Genomic DNA, 19,367 nt, shown 5'->3' with positions numbered 1-19,367 from the left:
GGCGGACGTGTCTGTAGGGCGGCGTTGGAGGAAAAACGAGAGACTCCCCCACATTTGTTCAACGGGGCGATGGACCCCCATCTTCTCTTAAGCCTATGTGGCCAGGCACCACCAGGAACAGAAGTGCCGCAGCCCTGGCGCTGGCTGGTTGTGTGCCAACGGCTCGCAGTTCCCCAGGCAGGCTCCTGCACTGCCTGAGCCCTGGTACACCTGTGACCCTCGCGGCCTCCTGCCTCCTCGCCCCTCCTGAAGTCCTGGCCTTCACCTGCTCTCAGGTGCAGTGCAGACTAGTTCTCAGGAGGATGTGGTCAAAGCTTGTTGAGCTTCAAAGCAAATTTGTCGCCATTTTGTGAAAGCACACAAAGTTGAAATTCCCGGCGTAAAATGCAATAGAAAATGTCTTTAGAGGAGAACTAGTGTAAATTAGATCTGATAGGCTCATTCCTTCTTCAAGTGGACATGCAGATAACCAAAGTGTTCGGATTCGACCAAACACGCGGTGCCTACAAAGCAAGGTAGTAGAAATACAAAACAAGGGAGGAGAAATAATGTTTATAAATAAAAGTTTGGCATACCTCTTCTGAACTCTCATAATGCAGAATGGAAAACATGACGAATAGTCTCTCACCTTTCCGTATAAATTTAGATGGTTTAGTACACAAGTTCTCTAAAGAAGGAGAGGCACAGTCTTCACTCACATGTGTAATATGTTAAGTTACATGGCAACAATAACTGGTGGGATTCAGACTTTTGGAGGGAGGCTATTCTGATCTAAGATAAGATTTTATTGAGCCCGAAGGGAAATTGATGTGTTCAATAAAGTCTTTTCATCAGTCCGTCAGTGAAGTGTTATCCAGGCAGCACGCTTTTGGATCACAGGAGGAAGGTGGAACACCTGGTGAAAACCAATTTGATTTCAAACTCAGAATTTAACTAATTTTCTATTGTCTTGACGGAGCCAGTTTAACAAGTACCACCCCCCCCCCACCCCCTTACTATATTACAAAGCAGGACACCACAAAATCTGTCTTGGTAAAACAACATGCCCATTGAAACAGTAGGTACCGGAGTCCATACAAGAGGGTTAAGTGTTTCTCGCTGTAGACTCCTTGGCAAGGAATAAAAACCGTAGGAAAAAGCCAGTGACTGAGATTTCTCTTCCCCAATGAGAATTCCCATAGTACACAAAAAAACACAACTAGATCATTTATTATTCAGTATTCACATTCATTATATGACATCTATAATTACACTGACACCACCCTCTACAACTGAAAGTCCATCTTGATGGTGGAATGTGGCGCACCAGTAGATAAAGAGGGTGAGACGCTTGGTGTGGTCTCGTTTCCTCGAACGTCTGCAAAAAAGCAAATGGGTGGCAAAGAATATTAAGGTGGAATAAAGGACAATCTATCACTCCATCTCGGATGACGAGATCAGAAAAACGCTATTACAGCAGTACCACAAAAGACATTGTTATCCTCGAAAGGGAATAAAAAATAACGTTTCCTTATTATTTTTCTGCTTCATGTGAGTTGATAAAGCAATGTGTTCATATCTGATGGAACGACTGTTGGACTTTAAACACATGGGAGGTACAGGCATTCCTCCAAAGTCACGTCTCTGCTGGGTTGTTGAGGCACCTTAGGCCCAGTAGAAGCATAGTACAGATCCCTTAGCTGAGTGAACAGGGTCAGATTTCCTGTGTTCTTTCAAAAGCTGTCTGTCACGGTATCTGAGAAGCATGCATACAAGAACTCGGGGACCGTTGCAGCCTCCGGAAGAGTGATCTGTACATTTCCCGTGCTCTTTCCATGCTGAGGTCTCCCTGTACCTTTTTCAAGGATCGGCACATTTGGTCCCCTTTGCCAAACTCACTTAGTAGACTTCATTTATCATGAATGATCTTTCTGCTCCACCACCTTGCTTTCCGGTCTTTCCAGCTTTGACGCGTGACCGTTCAGGATCTCTTTTTGTTCCCTGGAGACAGGCCCATTTGGAGATCATTTGCTGTGTAGCTGATGTCTATCAGAGCAATGTGAGCTCACCACCACTGTCTCCACCACTTTTCTGAAGCTGTGCCTGCTGCTATTATTTATTCATAGTTGGTAAAGAAGTGGGAGGATAGCTCTGACTTTAGTTTTACAGTGTCCCCAACATTTCAGACATATAATGGACACAACAAACGCGAGCAGTTAAAAATAAGAAAAGAGAGGGTGGCAGGCAACAGGAGCTCTAACTCTGGGCTACCATTCTGGTATGCTGACCACGTGATCTTATTGTGAACTGTGTTTGTGTTGTGAGCAGACCTTACTTCACAATTCAAAGCCATGAGACCCACCAGCAGCAAAATACAAAATATAGGGGAATGGCTGCACATTTCAAGTTTCTATGTTGGTCATTTCTGTCCTCAGTTCCTTTCATTGTTATATAAGGAAATACTGTACATACACTTATACAAGTACAGTGTCCTGTTTGTTATTAGACAGTTTCACCTCCTTGTTAAGAATGAAATGGGAGTAAAGGGATAATTTAAAGAGCAAGAGATAAATAAACTACAATTTCAAAATATGCAATAAATTAAGGGAACCAATGTTGTGAATAGTGGACAATGGGCTGTCTTACTTTTTGTAGCATGATGGCATTTTATTTTACCTGCCGATTTTGTGGTTCTGGCTTTTGTGTTAGAAGAATCGGTAAGGTAATACACCGATTGGTCCAGTTCCCTGACAGGAGAGATTTTGTCAAGGGCAGAGGTCACAACGATATTGCACGCAGGGGTGAAGAGGACCTGTTTTCCTCTTCAAGGTGGAAACAGAACAGATGTGAAATGTGAAAGAGCAGTGTCTGGCAAAGCACTGTCATTGGTCTTGCTCTTGCGGGCTAGCCTTTAACGTGTTTGTTAAATCTAGAAATACTGTAGAGCACGTGTAGTAAACCCATATCTGTGAACATGATGGCACAGCCGTGATTTATATCCATTAATTAAAGTGTCGCACGGGTCCGTGACACTGTCGCCTCCCTGAGCTGGGCCTCTTGCAGGTCAGGGACTGGCTGGTGGGAAGAGGCTCTCCTGTCGATGCTTCTGTGGGGAATGGATGGCTGGTTCTCCGTAGCGGCCGTTTCTTCCTGGTAGGTGGCTGGTGCGGGTTTGGGTGACGTGTGCCTGGACACACTGCGTGCTCTAGGGGAGCAGTTGTGGGTCTCCCCCTCTTCAAGGTGTAAATGTCCCCCCTCCCCCCGGGGAAAGTTGAGGTTCTGGGGTGTGTCTGCATGGGTTCACTGTCGGTGGAGCCCAGGTTTCGCCCTTATGGGGCACAAGCCAGTGACTGTACCCACCTCACCTGCTCTGGGCATGTTTTGTAGGTGGTTTTAACATGGTGGTTGAAGACGTGAACTGTAACTGACACCCCAAGCCTCTTGGTGTTTGTGTGGTGGAGGTGCATGAGCTTGTCATGGAGTTCGGTGATGTATGGCCTGCTGGAATTCAGATCAGTTTCACTGTAATTGTTTCACTTTTTGTTATGTGGGGTTTCTGTGGAAAAGACGACCTAGGGCGTGTTTAGTCTGAAGAATTTGTCATGTACTGTACTCTGGAATGCTTTAAGAGTAGTGTATTCTCTTCCCTCCCCAACAAGACTCTTTAAAGGCATCAGGAATGCCCAGCAGTTAATGAGTCACCAGGGTTTAAAAAACAAATGTTAAAAAAATTATTTCCTGTAAACGGTTAACAATTGTGGAAGGTCTTTCTTCAAAGAGCGGTCTGAAAGCAGGAGTGGTTCTCATTCAGCTGTGAGAGCTCGGAGATGCCTGTCAGCCAGTGCCGAGTTTCACAGTAAACATCTGAAGGCACAGGAGCCCGCGTCACCATGGAAACCACAACTCGAGGTTCGGGGGAGTGTGGTTTCTGAAACAGCCCCTCGTTTGGTCAAACAGCAAAGTTTTTACATGTAGAGAACACCAGAAACCAAGGTGTGTCCTTTTGTCTTTTTCACTCTCTGTCCCAGGACTGTGGGGTAGGTAGTCCCCCTTCTTTCAGGGCAAATCGTAAATCATGCAAATCATTAATCTGCTGTGTAAGTCTTTCAAGACCCAGGCTGAGTGTCTCTGAGTAGACCCCTCTTTACCAGAACTTCTGTTTCCCTCTTCCCTTTCGTTTCTTTAAAAAACAAACCAAAACATTCACAGGAAATAAGTGCTCCGGCCGTCTTACACCAGTCTCCTCTGATAAGAGACAAATGCCACCCCCCACCACCCAAAACAAAACTAAAAACCACTGAGCCAACAGAACATGCGGAGAGGGAACTTGCTGGGTATTTCCTGCCACGTGATGGATGAGTATTTCTTCAGGAGAAGGGTGGTCCTGTCTTTTTGCAGATGAGTGCAGTCAGGTCTCTAGAACAGCTCCCCCATCTGTACAGTCCCAGGGACTCTTAGTTCCACCAGCCTGCTGGGTCCTTGTCAAATCTCGCTTGTCTGTAAGTGACAAGGTTAGGGATTAAGGTCAGTAAGGGGGGCAGTGTAGGCTGTGCACCCCGAGAGGCATTGGGAGCCCGCGTTCGAGGTGACCCTCAGAAACCACGCTTCCCACTTTCTGACGCAAAGACTTGACTCGCCACCGACCCGGGTCTCGGTGTGCTTCTGAGCGATAGTCAGCTGGTTAAGGCTTAGAATATGAATATGAGCTAAAGAGCAGTGGAACCAAGAGTTGTGCCTGCATCTGGTTTCATGAATAATATTTTCATGTCAGTAACGTCATCAGGTAGGGTTTTTAAAAAGGCTGGTGAAGGTCCAGTACAAGTCTTTGTGGCTACCCCCCCCCCCTTAAAAACATTTCCCCCCGTTCGTACTTTTCTTGCCTGTTGTGTTGGTTGATTTGGCTGTTTCGGTGATTGCAGGGCAGTATAGGAAAGGAGAGGGCAGGACAGGGAGAGTGGCGGTGCCACCCCGGTGGGTGCACCCGCTGACCCCACGAGTCGCCCGTGTCTGCACGTGCTGCGCCGCTCAGCCCCCAGCGGTGAGCGGGGCTGGGGGGGGTCTCGTGTCCAGTGTCGAGGTCTATAAACTTCCGGTACCGCGTATTTTGACATTCAAACTGGAGACCTTTCCCCCGTTAAGAGCCTGTAGAGGAAGACCGTCCCCCGTGAAAAAACACATTGAATTTCAGGTGCTTTATGTTTTGAATTTCAGGTGCTGAATTGAGATGCAGCTGTTGATGCTGCCAGTAGTTCTTTATATGCAGTATAATTCAGCATATGCACCAAAATCGCATTGATATATGTGCACTCTGTATAGTACAGATTTATGTGGTTTCACGTGCCAAATGGTACATTTTAACACTTGCTCGCCAGCAGGCCTCCAAGCTTTGCTGTGTAACTGGACTGGTCACCTGTGTAAATATCTGGGAATCCAGCCCCCAGCCCTGCCAGGGGACCAGCTGGCCCCATCCCTGTCTCTGCGTCTTCCCTGATCTCTTATCTCTAGAGATAATCTGCACACAATGAAAGCAGGATTAATGTGAAACGGGTCACTGAGCTGCTGTTTGTTGGTCTGTTGGTATTTCATTTTCTCCAAGGAGGGGGGGGGGGGGGTGCATACTTAAAGCACAACTGGGCTTTTGCTTTGAATTTTGTCCCCCCGAGACGGAGCAGTGCCGTGGGGTCTGGCTCCTGACAGGATGGGGCCGCGGCGTCCAGTCACCAGGTGGAGAACTTCTCCTCTGGTTCCCTTTCACTTTCTTTACTTGCGGCGGTGCGACAGGACCTCCAGCGATCAAGATGAACTCGGACGTCTCAGTTTAGGAGTTATTTTGATGTGGAATTTCATTACAAATTTATCTGTAGGGCTGTTTCCTTAATGCTCCCTCCGGGTTTTGAATTGTCATTTCATTCGGCCATTAGAAGCCAGTTTAGAGATCTTTTCAAATATGGATGCAGTCTGTCACAAGAGCTTTGAGTCACCATGGAAATTGCTTTCTTTCACTGAGTTATCCTTAAAGTGTTTTTATGGATCCTATATCAAAACCCTCAAGGGCTTAGAGAACCATGCATTATCACAGGAAGAATGGCCTTTACTTGAGACAGTCTAGTTTTAGTTAATGTTTTAATATTTTATCTGTGCATGCCTGTAAATTCCTATTCCCTTTGTATTTTTATAGATAAATTATCTGAAATGGGCATGGCTGCGTCTGTCTGTGAAAAAAACACATTATTGAACTACAGATGGCAAGACGTGCTCTTAAATTTCCTTTAAATCTGTGGGATGTTTGTTTGAAACTTCCCAGCTACTTTTAATGCCTAGGAAACGGACCGCAGTGTTTATTGCCATTTGCAATAGAAATCCTGAGATGGTGAATGGGATCTGAGCAGGGGAAGAGCACGTTTTTACCCTAATGGTGTAGTTGCCATAGGCACGGAGTTATGCAGGAGAGCCAAGTGAGTAAATCAGATGGAGCATCCAGTCCAGGGAACAGCCCTTGTTCTTTAGAGCCCTACTCTTGCAGGTTTTGTAGATCACCCTTAAATCACCGATTTCTGCGGATATGGACCAGTGCCACTGTGATCAGTTAGGTGTGTTGTGAAGCAGTTCGGAGATCATTTAGTAGAAAAATCCCGCCCAAGGACCAGAGTTATCTTAGTTAAACAGATTATTGTTTGATTCATCAGTGGCTACCAGTCCTCATTAATCTTTAAACACAGGTGTTCTATATACCGAGCTGGTTTGGAGCTCTCTGGGACCGAGGCTGCTCTGGGTGAAGATTGAACTCGCAGTGTTGCCACAGAGAGCACAGAACTGGGGTTAAAGCCAGATGTTCACCACTGGCCTTCTGCACAGGCAGGGTTAAACTACGCTGGCAGCTGAGGATCTTTATCATGACTTGCGGTTCTATTTATACAGGCAGGTCTGGCACTGAGCTGAGGTCAGGAGTTGGAGATAAATGGCTGACATTGTTTGTTGACCTTGTTTTTAGCTTTAGACCCAGCTACTCCTGACTTGTTTTTTGTTTTCCAGCCAGGCCAGGGTTGTGAACTATCGATAGAGAGCGGTGTGGCAATCACTCTTTTCTCTGCCCCTGCGGCACCTCTGTCGGCTGCCGACCCTGGTTTAATGAGTACCCTTTCAGGTGCCAAGGCCACGCAAGACCTTTTAATAACGGAGCCATTGTAGCTGGAGCTGGAGCTCTCCTGCCTTCCACGCGGGGGATGTTTGCACGCGGCCCAGATCAACAGTGACGTCACAGGAGCTCCGCGTGCCTTAACCCCTAGTTTTCTGAACGTGTGATCAACAAGTTTGCGTGTTAGCTCACTGGAAAAATGCTCATCTTTTTCCGGCATGAGTCATGAATTTCGTGCTTGACTAAAGCATGCCAAGCCCCGCGTGTGCGCACAGCCAGCTGCCATCTTTCCACTGGGTTGTTTGTTGGGTACTTACTCTGGACCCTTTCTGGGAGTTATATCTCTAATATCTTTATTATAAAGGAACAAGTCATAGGTTTATTCCATGCTGAGAAGAGAAGAGAGAAAAAACACAACGTTTCGGCTGTGCAGCCTTCTTCAGGTGTAAAGGCTTCACAGCCGAAACGTTGTGTCTTTTCTCTCTTCTCTTCTCAGCATGGAATAAACCTATGACTTGTTCCTTTGCAGACTACCGCGTGCTGACACAGATGCCCACCTGAACTATCTTTATTATAATGCATACATGGGGCAACATGTGTTCTATATATTTCCCTTCTTTTGCTATTATTAATATTAATTTTAGATTGGGACCACCGAGCTGTAGGAGCATGGATCAAGCTGCCGAGCCGTGTTGTTGGAGCCGATACCCTGGCTTCTTTCACGATACAGCCGGGTGAGACCCTGGGATCGTGAACTACTCACTATCCAGCAGACGAGATGGGTCGAATGGCCTCCTCTCGTTTCCAGCCTTTCACATACATGTGTGTTCTTGGGGCACGTTTCTCTAATGAGCCGGGGCGTGCGTTTTCACTCGTTAACGTTGTCGCTGGAGGAAGGAGTGTTGGGAATGTATTCCCCCGTGGAAAGACGTGAGAGTGGGAGCTCAGACACCGTGACGAGGGCCAGCACCGTGTTGCTCTTGTCGTTCTGCCCGAGCTAGGGCACCTTTTAATGAATACTGCAGCTGGAAACAAGCGAGCTCTCTCCTTCTCCCGTGACAACAAGTCATTTGACTCTTATCGGCTCATGTTAGCTGTGCAGGCCGTTGAACCAGCAGAGCCCCGCTGTTCAAACCAAGCTGGTCTGCTGCCTGGCTGGAAAGGGCCCAACGTGGCTCCACTTCTCTCATTCTTAAACATCCTGGATTTTTCTGCCGTTCTTATCCGTTCTCATCTCGGAGGCAGCCTGCTTCCCCAAAGAAGAGCTGAGATCGCTTGCAGTGAAGTTTTCTCCAGAAGACAATAATCGCAGATCGCACCAGTAAAGATGAGGACTGGTTTGGTTGAGATATTTCAGATGCGCCGTTCTCAGCGAATGGGAAAGGGCTCTTGCATCGCAGTGTTACTGAGGTGTGGGAAGTTGTAAAGTTTGACAATTGTTTGGTGGCTCACCTTCCTGGAGCTTCTCTGTTATTATATATTCTCCTCAGACAGTGTAAATACACACGTGTTTGTGCATGTGTGCGTATGAGTATATATCCTCCTTCAAGTTCCCTCAGTCATCCCCAAGGAGGCCCTGCTCTGTGGTTAGGGGGCTTTGATGAGGATGGGAAGTGGAAAGTTTCCTTGTAGAGATGACTTGCCATTTATTATTGAAGCTGGATCTACATTATTGAAAAAATATTACTCTGAATTTTTCATTTGGGCACATTAGTGTGGAGAAAAAGTTCAAAGAAAATTTAAATGCCCTTTAAACATTCATGACAGGTTTTCTGAGCTGATAAGATGTGGATATATTGACTTCCTGACCGGGTTCAGGTGTTTGGTTTTTTTTTGTCCAGATTTCAGTTTAACTTGACCAGGAGTTTTATACAATTAGAATTTTTGTTTTTTTAAAATAAAAAATAGTGGTGGTGCAGGGCGCTGCTCACAGAGCTTCCTGTTCGGACAGTTTCATTTCCTGGGTCAGAGGGCAGCTTGCCTGCTCGGTGGACATAAGAGAGCTGTTGCATGGTGACACTGCTCACAACGAAGATGGTGGTTCTTGATTAATTTAATAAATTAAAGATATGTTGCTGAGTGAAATACATAGAGAATAAGTAGTCAGTGTCCAGGTCATTTAGACATGGAGTCTGGGAGCTCACAGATAGACAGAACTGAAGTGTTGGGTAGTTTACCATTTCTGTAACTCTCATACACTGGCCATGTCCCTTCAAACCCAGGCAGTTGTTTGGCTGTTTGTATCTAAATAAAGTAACAGAATTTGAAGGATGTGTAAAAGGAAGGAAGATGGAAGGTTTTTTTTTCTCTCACTTGTGTTGAGAAGTCGTAAAGTCTTTACAGACGGGGACAGCTTGTCTCTATTCAGGCATCCTGCTCGGGGAGAGATAGCACAAGTGGTCTGACATTTGACTTCCTGGTTGTGAGCCTGCTTGCTGTCACACTGAAAGGTGGATAGAGAGTCAGAGGACTCACAGACGCAAGCAGCCTTGCCCTGGACACACAGCATGTCTCTCCCTGGGGGGGGGGAATGAAGGGCTGATAACTATAGCATTGATTGCACATCACATTTGCTGCATACAATAAGTGTGACCACCCCTTAAGCATGCAGACTTTCTTGTAATTCCACACACGATGACAGGTGTTACTCGGGTTCCTGACCTCAACAATAGCCAGGAATGAAACTTCCCTGCCACAGGGCAATTACCTACAGGAAGGAGGAGGGTTTGTTTTTTTTTTAAATTAAGAACAACTAGAAGGATTTCATGGAATGATCAAGCAGAAGTCGGAATGAAATGGAACCTTGTGGAGAGGAGGGAAAGACAATCAGTCAATCAATCCAATCAATCAAGTGAACACACTGACATTCTTCTGCTGGCCGGGTCTTGCACATTCCTCGCCATCACCAGAAGTGGTGGTCTGCCCTAATCTGATTCATGATATCAGCTCGTTGTCACTGCCGAGCCTGTCTTGTTTCATTAAGCACGTCTTATCAGCGCTCCAGTCATTAGCGAGCCTGGAGAATCTTATTCCGGAGGGGCCCAGTGACGTGGCCAGCCCACGCAGCTCGGAGAGCCGACTCTAAATGCCCCTGCTCAGAGAAGAGCACTTCTCTCCGGAGGAGATCGGCACTGTACAGCTCTCCAGCTTGGCGGCTCTCCGCTGTGCGAGTGTGTGTGTGTGTGCGTGCGTGCACAGGAGCGCACGGTCCGTCCCTCCGGGTCTCCATGAAGAAGTTTTTCAGCATGGTCATACAGAACCTCATCAGCCTGTCCAAGGAGAAGCCATGGCTGAACGAGAGGCGGCTGGCGAAGACGAAGGGGGGGCTCCAGCGGCGCCAGAAGCCGCAGCAGCAGGGGAAGGTGACGGCTCGTTCCTGTCCTCCGGGTTGCAGGCTGCGGGGGGTCGTTGCGGTGTGCGGCAGAGCTTGGGCACAGCCTGCGGAGAGAGGTTGCCTGTGCGCTCGGGAGGGAAGTCGGAGACGCGGGCTGATTGGGCTCAGCGGTGCTCTTTGACGTGCTCCGGGTTGTTTTGCCTCCTGGCTGTCCTCTCCTGTCCTGCTGCGGGCTGACCCAGAGTCGCCGTCCCCGACTGCCGTCGGTGCGGGCCAGCCCTCCCTGGCCCTCGCCGTGCGGTCCTGCAGGATCTCACTCTGGAGCCCTGCGGGGGCTGCAGCCGTGAGGCGGCGCTGCTGTTCCTCTTGGCGTTTGCTTTCCGCAGCCAGATGTGTTCGTTTGTTCTTCTGTGTCCTCCTGGCAGGGCGCGGAGAGCGTCAGGCGTGAGGCTGCAGAGTGGGGCGACCAGACAGGACCCCGGACTCTCACACACCTGCCTGACTCTCACAGATAATCCGCCTTCAAAGAAAAGACACAGATCTACCAGTTTGACTCATACAGTCTAGCAAAGCTGTTTGTGGGGTGGGGCGGCATTTTTCATACTTCAGTGTAATGTTTGCCCCCAGACATGTAAGCTTTTGAATAAGTGCGTTCCTTTTTTATTGTAGTCACGACTTATATTATTTAGGTCATCTTCGCGATGCTTTTCTTGTAAGTGGCAGGTCGCTGAAGATCATGGGGTTAAAAGCTCCACATTCTCTCCTTGTTCTGTTTTCATTTTCTTCACTGGTGTAATTTGTTGTGTGGAGGTTGCTTTTCATCTCTGACACTCGGGACAGGTTTGAGCTGCAGCACACAAAAAAAAAAGCAGCTCTGCCATTTTCGCATGAAAGGAACAAAAACTGGTATTATAATGATCAAAACTGCACTCTTTCACAGACCCAGACAGGAGTTCGAAATTGCTGTGCTTATTCTTATCTGTCTCTAAGGAGCTCTGTTTACATTACATTAAACATCATTAACTGCTTATCAGGTAGTTTTGCCAGTGTAGTAATCATTAGCATTTTCATGAATTAATCCGCAAAACGTAAACTCGGATACGGTCTAGCTCCCTAATAGTTTCTTCTGTGTAGTACAAAGATGGTGTCTTATATTAGGTGTTTAACAACGTATCGTTTGTTACCGGTTCGGGAGTCGTGTTTTTGTGCCTGTATCATGTTGCAAGCGTGAATTCTATTTACTCAAAACAGACGTAATGGTGATAGCACTTCTGAATTCTGAGTTTGAAGATTTCCATGATAGATTCCAGATTACTCTGTTCTCTCTTGTCGTCAGAAGTTTCCTTTGTTAACAGTGTGGTACATTTCAGAACATAACCCGTTGCAAATCTCTGCGTCGGAGCTGTCCGTCCTGCCAGTGGACAGTAAAAGCCTGCAGGTAGCCGTAACACCGCACGGATCACTCCGATACTTCCTGCTTCCCTGTTCTTTTCACTGGGATCGCAGAGCGTCTCCGTTCCCTGCGTGGGAATGCAAGACCTGTCAAGAGGTTTATCACCGCGCATGAAATTCATCTTCAGCGGACCGTCTCATGCAGTTAACATGCAGGACAGCTTTATTGACCAGGAGCCTTTAACTAACAGCTATGAGGTTTTGAGTTCTCATGAGTTATTCACAAGCAAGCGGTTCCTGAAAGATGTGGGGTTTAGTTCAGTACTTAAATATGCTGAAGAAAGTAATTTGAAAGAATCTTAAACTGATAGTTGGGTACGTTTTCATGGAGTTAAGTAGCGGGGTTGTCTGGGGAGCTTTTCCCAGCGGCACAGTCACTGTCTCCCACAGTGCAGCAGCTCCTCAGCCAGGACGGCCTTCTTGCCAGTACATCTAACCCGACACAGTGCGAATTTCCCTCCTGAGCGAGGCGGGATTCATCTCGCTGCGTGGCTCACCACGGCAGGAGCACAGAGGACCGAACTTCGCGGTACTTTCTGGGACTCTTCACTTTCCACGTTCTTCTCCAGACGCCCAGTTCAGGGAAAATCCCCGTCGTTAGGCTTATCGGGATTATCCTGCTTCCCACGGGCCGCAGGGACCGGCCCTGCGGTGGATTTGCATCCCTCTAATCAGATTATTTATTTGTGCCTTAATTCCTGCCTCAATAGGTGTCGCCCCCTCCTGGGTCTGTAAGTACCTGCAGGTGGAAGATGACGCGCTCTTGTTTCTCTTGTTTTGAGTGGCGGCTTGACTTGGGGCGCGGAGGAGGGTTTTGAGCTGTGCTGCTGGCGGTCGGTCTGCAGAATGTGGTGCTGCGTTTGCTCTCGCGGGGCTTGTGCCCAGTGCCTGGGAAATATTCAACGTTTCAGCACAGGGAGGGTCGAATTGTCTAAAACCTTAAACCAGGAGGGAGCTCTTTTTTAAGGCGCCTGCTGCTTTTGACTGAACGGCAGTGAACTAGCTGTGTTCTGTTGTCGTTGGAGGTGTGGGCTCTGCAGAGAGAGGCCTGCTGGACGGGTCATGGGAGCTGACCGCTGGAGCTGGGCTATCCGGGGTTCTCCGTTCGGGGTGGGAGGACAGACTGAGCTGAAGCTGTATCTGCAGAGCGCAGCGCTGAGGCCATCTCTGTGTGTTTTTCTGTTTTAGCCCATCTGCTCGTTTGGACATTTTTTAAAGTGATTATCCGGAGACTTTTTTTTCCCCTATACATTGGTGCAGTAATGGAATTTTTTTTTCTTAAGAGCACTTTTGATATTCCTTTTTATGTATGTTTTTTTTAACGCTGGGGAACGCCATTTGGTTTTTGGAGAGCGCCTGCAGCTCAGGAAAGAAAGCCCCTCTGCTCAAACTAAAATTTTGTGAACAAATAAATCTGTCCCTCCGATGACTCTTGCTGTAATTTTCTTAGAGGTGCTGCAGCCTTTGCTGTGGCCCTGCGTGGAGGAGTGTGCTGCTCCAGCTGTGAGCACAGTAGGCTCTGTGTTCAGCCTGATGTGAGGGGCGTGCACCCCAGCGCAGCCTGGAATCCTTCCTGTCTGCCAGGAATAACACACTGGACACGCTGCTGAGCTCCAGCTGCAGTCCCACACCAGGCTCTTGGGGTTTTGTGTTTCTATATTTGTGAAGACCTCCCATTAACACTCATTTTGAATTCATTTACTCTTCTGTACGTCACTTGGGTGAAATTAAACTCAAAACATCTTTATTTGGGCAGTTTTAGATTGAATAGGTGATGTCATGTGGTTTATGAAAACAGCTCTGATCTCCTCACTAGTCCTTGTACTGCCTGGGGTAACACTCTTTCAGATATGGTCTTCACGTCGGTGTTAATACCTGTGCGTGCACACTCTCTCGGCTGATTGGCTTACAGAAGAGGTTGTGTGTAGTGGGTGTCATGGGCCATTATGATGAAGTTGACCCCTCTCTCTTCATCTGGGCACAGCTGCTGTTGCTGAGAGTTTAGAGAGAGCCAGGCTGTTCGCTTATTGCAAACTCGTTGAGACAGAGGAAGTGGGGACTGCGCTGAGCCTGCAGGGGCCGATAGTCTGTTTAGGGTCTGGGGAGATTCAAAAATAATACAACCAGGGCTTGTCACAACCTCCAGAAGAGTCTTCTCCATGTATCCAGTGCATCCTCTCAATGAATACAGTAAGTCCTTTTTTGCCAGGTTTGGGAAGCCCTAAGGGATTGCTTTGTTCAGGCATCCAACTGGATCATCATTTTCTGATCACTCAGGTAAATCCACAATATCATTTTGTATTGAACTTCCAGCTCAATTACCTTGCACTTCAGACTTCAGGTCTCCCATCTGACCTTGTGCGCAGATTGTTTTACTTATTTGTGATTTGCTCAGTTGTGTGTGACATGTGGGAACTGTGTAAAATGAGCCCTTTAGTAGGAGGTCTTCCCTTGCTTTTGTGTTCAGAATATTTCATTATTTATGTGGAAAAGGACCCAGTGTCACTTCTGGACTGCTCATTAAGTAAATATGTGTACATAGGTTTACGTGGGAAGAGGGGTCGTATTAGAGCCTGGCCTTTCAGTATATTTACAAACCTACATGTTGTGTATGTCTGCTCCACAAATAATTGAAAATATGTAGAGATAGTTTTAAGGTGTCTTGGGAAGTCTTTGAAAAATGATTGCAGGTCCATTGCAATAATGTGACTCAAGCTGCTCCTTGAGTTCGAATGAGTACACAGAATCTCAGGAGGCAGTCAAGTCCCCGTGTTCTGCATTGCACTTTCTCTCTTTCTCCATAACTGAGTCTAAAAAAATCTTCTTTTCTTGCATGTGCAAGCTGTTTAATATCCTATGCAAAACTGAAATTGCCACTTCTGAAGCAGTACAGGGTATTTAGAAAAGGGCTTTAATGGACATTAATGGCTTGTGCATGCCAGGAATAAATTCAATTTAAAGCAAAATGCTTATGCACCTGAATAACAATGAAATGCAGTTGGTTATCACAGTAGCCTACTATACATTATTGCTTGTATCATTATTTGTCAATTGCATTAACACAAATACAAACGCATGGTTTCAGATAGGTTGTGCACCAGTGGCTTGAAAATTTCATCATGCCGTATGGTATTCAGAGACGTGTTAATAGCTCTGAGCTGTACTGTAACATGGGCATGGCTGCACGATGTGCTGTTGACGTCAGTCTTTCTGAAGCTTTAGAGATTTCCAGCAGCCCACTGGTCTGTGTTTTCCCTGTGCACGAAGCAGCCCTGGCAGCTCCCTGCAGCGTGCGACAGTGTGTAGCTGTGACTGACTCGCTGGATTCCCTTGTCTGTTGTTCAGCCTTCTGCTGACGGGGGCACTGGACTGTGATGGGCTTTCTCCCACCAGTGCTGCCCCAGCGGAGTTCCCCTCCCACTGCTCTCCTCCAGTGGATCCCCACTGCCTGCCTTTGTGCATGTGTCTGTGATGGGAGATTGCAACCGTTTCAGTTTTTGCACATCAGCGCAGATCAGTACTTACAGCAGTTTATCGTGCCTTCAGCCAGATTCAGTGCATTGTGATAGAGGAGTGTTGTGCAGGATAATTGTGGATTACAATATAATGCAATACATGAGGCACTAATGTGAGTATGTTCCACGACTCTAAAGCTCAGATACATCACTCAGAGGCCTAGCCACATGGTAGATTTTGGGGGGCTACTGGCTGGTTTGGGCAATGCAGTGTGTGAGCAGCTCTTTCTGCCCATCCAGTATTGCACTGTGGTCTGTTAGTGAGTGGATTTTTATACAGCTGCTAGTATGCCTGCAGAAGAAAAGAAATGAGCACCTGTAGAAATGTGTACATGAAAAGGAGAGAATCACCCCAAGTTAGAAACCACAGTAGTCTCCCCTGTGACTCCACTTGATAAAGATGCAGCTTTTGCAAAATTCTGAACTCTGGCAGAGGAGGGGGGGGAGGCATTGTCATCGTTTGCTAAGTACTTCTCCACCATTTGGTCAAACGCAGTGAGTCGCAGGAACCCTCCCTCCCTCTCCAAAAAAATAATATAATAGCACTGAAGTACTACATCCTGAGCCCGGACACATGTGTTAAACAATCTTTGGTTACAAAATGAGTTTGGCTCTTGGTAGTTGGACTCAGTCGCAGTTCATGATTCGCAGATATTTGGTTGCATTTCACAGGTTATTAATCTCTCTCTGCCTCGCCCTGTCAAGGCCACCTGCTAATGAGAGCACGCCCAAGTGTCAGATCACAACCTCGGGGACGAGCTGTGGCATGCATTTTAATCCAAATTAAGTTGACAAGTGCACGTTTCCCAGTGTCAGCAGATCACGAACCCGACAGAGCTCGAGAGAGGCGGGCTTGGCTGCAGCCATAAAGCGACTTGGAAGTGGGCCAGCAATGGGTAGACTTGAATTGTTAAGGGTGGGTGTGTTTGTTGGCTCAGGTTTATTTGTGTGCGTGTGTTATTTATGTTCTGTGACTTGCCTTGCGCAGTAATAAAATTGCAGCAGCGCATCAGCAGTTAAGAGTTATTTTGAGCCAATTAAATTGTGGGTTAATCTCACGGTTTGCCGTTTGCTAGTCATAACATGCAGCGAGGAGTAAACAACGGGCTCACCGCAGGAATCAGTGCTGTTGCGCTGCAGCCTACCATCTTCATGAACAGGGGCCTGGTGTGCCAGCAGCAGCAATTAAAGTCTGTAAACATTACACCTCTGGAAGCTTTGCAAAAACAGAATTCCACAGGGACCCTAGAGTCTTCTTTTCCTAAATGCTGAGAATTCAGCTGACAGAGAAAGTAGCAAGGCTGTGCCAGTGGCTGAAATGCCTTAGTCCCTGCCCTTTGTTCCTCGTTTTTAAAGGGTGTAGTCTCTTCAGAGTTGCGGCCGTAACAAACGCGTGCGTGGGAATTTCACATTGTACTGTACTACGCTGTGTGTTTGCTTTGCAGCGGTTTCTCCTGCTTTGCCAAACATTGCACCATACCGTGGAGCTGTGGTTGGGGCTCTAGGGTTAGAGCTAGGGTTCTAGGGTTAGGGTTTGTAGCTGCCGCTGTTGTACCTTTGATGAAGACCTTTCGCTCAGATTGCTCCAGCAAAGTGTCCTGCTGCGAGTGAAAAAAGTTAGTCAAATTTGTATCCCGTGCACTGTTTTTCCCTTGATTCCACCGAGCTTTTGTTTTCCTTTCTCCAGGAGAAGTTCTTACAAAGTCTCTCTCTCCTTCCTCCCTGCCAGATGATCCTGACTGTGTACCTGAGCAACAGCGAGCAGGTGCTGACGGAGGTGCCCATCACACCGGAGACCACCTGCCGGGACGTGGTGGAGTTCTGCAAGGAGCCGGGCGAGACCGGCTGCCACCTGGCGGAGGTGTGGAGAGGCAATGGTAAGGGCACCACCAACGCTCACCGGGTATCCCGGCACGCTGCTGAGCATCTTGGGAAAGGATCACACTGAGCCCTGCCCTACCGGAATGAGCAGCTCTGACATGACGATGCAACACTGTGAGAGGACAGCCTGTAAAAAAAGAGTAGATGCAGAAACACAGTGGTTGGTGTGTTTGAATCTTTCATCTTTACTGACTTTAATGCACAGGTCTGGCATTTCTACCCAGTGCAGGGAAAAGTTACGTCTATAAAGTAATGCCTTGCTATTACCAAATATGCGTGTAAGGGGTTATATTTTAATTAAGAACAAACTGGGGGAAAGTAATTTTAGAAGTTTTTAATTTCAGTGGGTTATACCATATGTGTGTATAGTTGCTGTGTAAGGTAATACAATACCTCCTAAAAATAAATTCCCCAGTTTTTAGTTTAAAAACACTCTTCACATAAGTAATTTATGCATTTCTTCTTATAGGTAACCTTCAGGTCAGTGTTTGTGCTATGGTTGTGGAAGCATTTTAAAAATGCTGCATAGTTCAGTTTGAAAGGTGCTTCTTGTAATACAGAAGAGCTTTGTATTTCACAAGACCGGGAATCTGATGTGTACAGAGAAATTAAAATCCTATAGGTTGTTGATCCCTCTTTTCCCTGTGCTAGAGTACTGGGAGAGAGCAGCGATTTCCATTGAAAAGTTACTTGATTAAAGACTCTTTTTTAGAGTTATGGTTTCATTCCCGTCCTGCTGTGATCTTTTTATGGAGAGGGAAAGTAAAGCTTACTGTGTGTTTGCAGGTACCTCTCCTCACTCCGTTGTGCTCTGGTCTCTTCCTGGATTCTCTTGCTCTGCTCCACACTGACCCCTTGTGGAGCTGGAGCTGACTCACAGGGGTTTTTCCTCTGAAATCGGTCTTGATATCTCGCACGTGTTCGTTTTTCTCCACCGTCCCTGCTGCGTAATGTGTGACTGGCTTACAATTCACAGTTAGTCACTGCATTTTTGTGATGGACTTTTCTTCAAAGCATCGCACACATCGATTGAAATTGATACTGGCACCGAGGAGGCTTAAGTGTGGGTGAACGCCCACCTTTTCAGGTTTGGACAGGAAATTCTGTAATCCTTAAATCAGTAGCACAGCCTTTGTCTTGGGGTGTCTTGTCTTCTGCTGTACATGAAGTCAGTGCTGGCAGAGAAAGGTGTTTCCTGCAGCCTGACAGGTCCACAGCACAGACCCCTCTCACTATAGACTCTCTCTTCCTGTCCCCAGCCATGCTTCCTGCCTCACACATGCAGTTTTTCCTCCCTGGTGAAGCCAAGCCTTCAGACACTGGATGGATGACTCCCTGCAGTTCTGTTAATCTTGCAGCTGGTCCACCGGGGGGTACAAGGTGACCCTGTATACAAGGTCCAGTGTGGCTCCTGGAGCCCCAACAGAGGTGTTCAGACACTCAAGATAGCCATCTTGCCTCGGGTTGCCCATTCAGCCCCACCTACACTTTATTCTGCTTTCTATGACTGCACTGCAATAGAAATGGCAATAATGATGCATATCTTAATGCATGTGTTTGAATTATAAACATCCTATGTCATAGTGGAAATGTCTGCTCAGGGTGCTAAATATGACTGCTGACTTACCCTGGGGGAGTAATGCCAGCTGAAGAGCCTCCCTAGCTACAGATCCGCTGTGCTGGTAATGTTTAGGTCCCTTCTCTATGTAAACAGAGCTCACGTGTTCATACCAGTGAAATGCATTAGCCCCTGAAACAATGAGAATCATTGTCGGTCTTTGTTAGAATCTGGAGGAGAAAGCAGGTCAGGATGTCACTGATTCTCAGACCCACAGACTTGTTTTGTTTTTCTAGTCCAGTCAATTAACCCCCCCTGGAGCTCAGCTGCCCCCTGCTTCCACCTGGCTGGGGGAACAGCTGGTGTTTTGAGAGCAGATTGCAGATGTCTGTCCTGACTCACCACTCTTGCCAGAAAAGGAATCTGCAGTGTCCCCACCCTCACCCTCTTCCACATTCCATCTCTTGGCAAAACGTTTCATTTCTCTGCTTCCCTGCCAGTCGTCTCCTAAAA

The 19,367-nt window shown here is 47.2% G+C and overlaps 1 protein-coding gene across 5 annotated transcripts in view; it reads left to right on the top strand.

Moving 5' to 3' along the window:
• Positions 1–19,367, top strand: part of ppp1r13bb (protein phosphatase 1, regulatory subunit 13Bb) — a 63,227-nt gene that overhangs the window by 5,535 nt on the left and 38,325 nt on the right. For 3 of the 5 annotated variants that reach the window (XM_088924899.1, XM_088924902.1, XM_088924898.1), the window contains exons 1-2: positions 10,218–10,476; positions 17,145–17,292. In XM_088924899.1, coding sequence (XP_088781025.1) covers positions 10,342–10,476; positions 17,145–17,292 — 283 coding nt within the window. In that variant the 5' untranslated portion in view covers positions 10,218–10,341. Of the gene's footprint in view, positions 1–10,217; positions 10,477–17,144; positions 17,293–19,367 lie in introns of those variants that run through there. The other 2 variants (XM_088924901.1, XM_088924900.1) reach the window with 1 other exon arrangement.

This window comes from Atractosteus spatula, chromosome 9 (assembly GCF_055471065.1).
Source record: "Atractosteus spatula isolate fAtrSpa1 chromosome 9, fAtrSpa1.hap1, whole genome shotgun sequence".
NCBI lineage: Eukaryota > Metazoa > Chordata > Actinopteri > Semionotiformes > Lepisosteidae > Atractosteus > Atractosteus spatula.
This window is presented reverse-complemented; position numbering and strand designations above follow the sequence as displayed.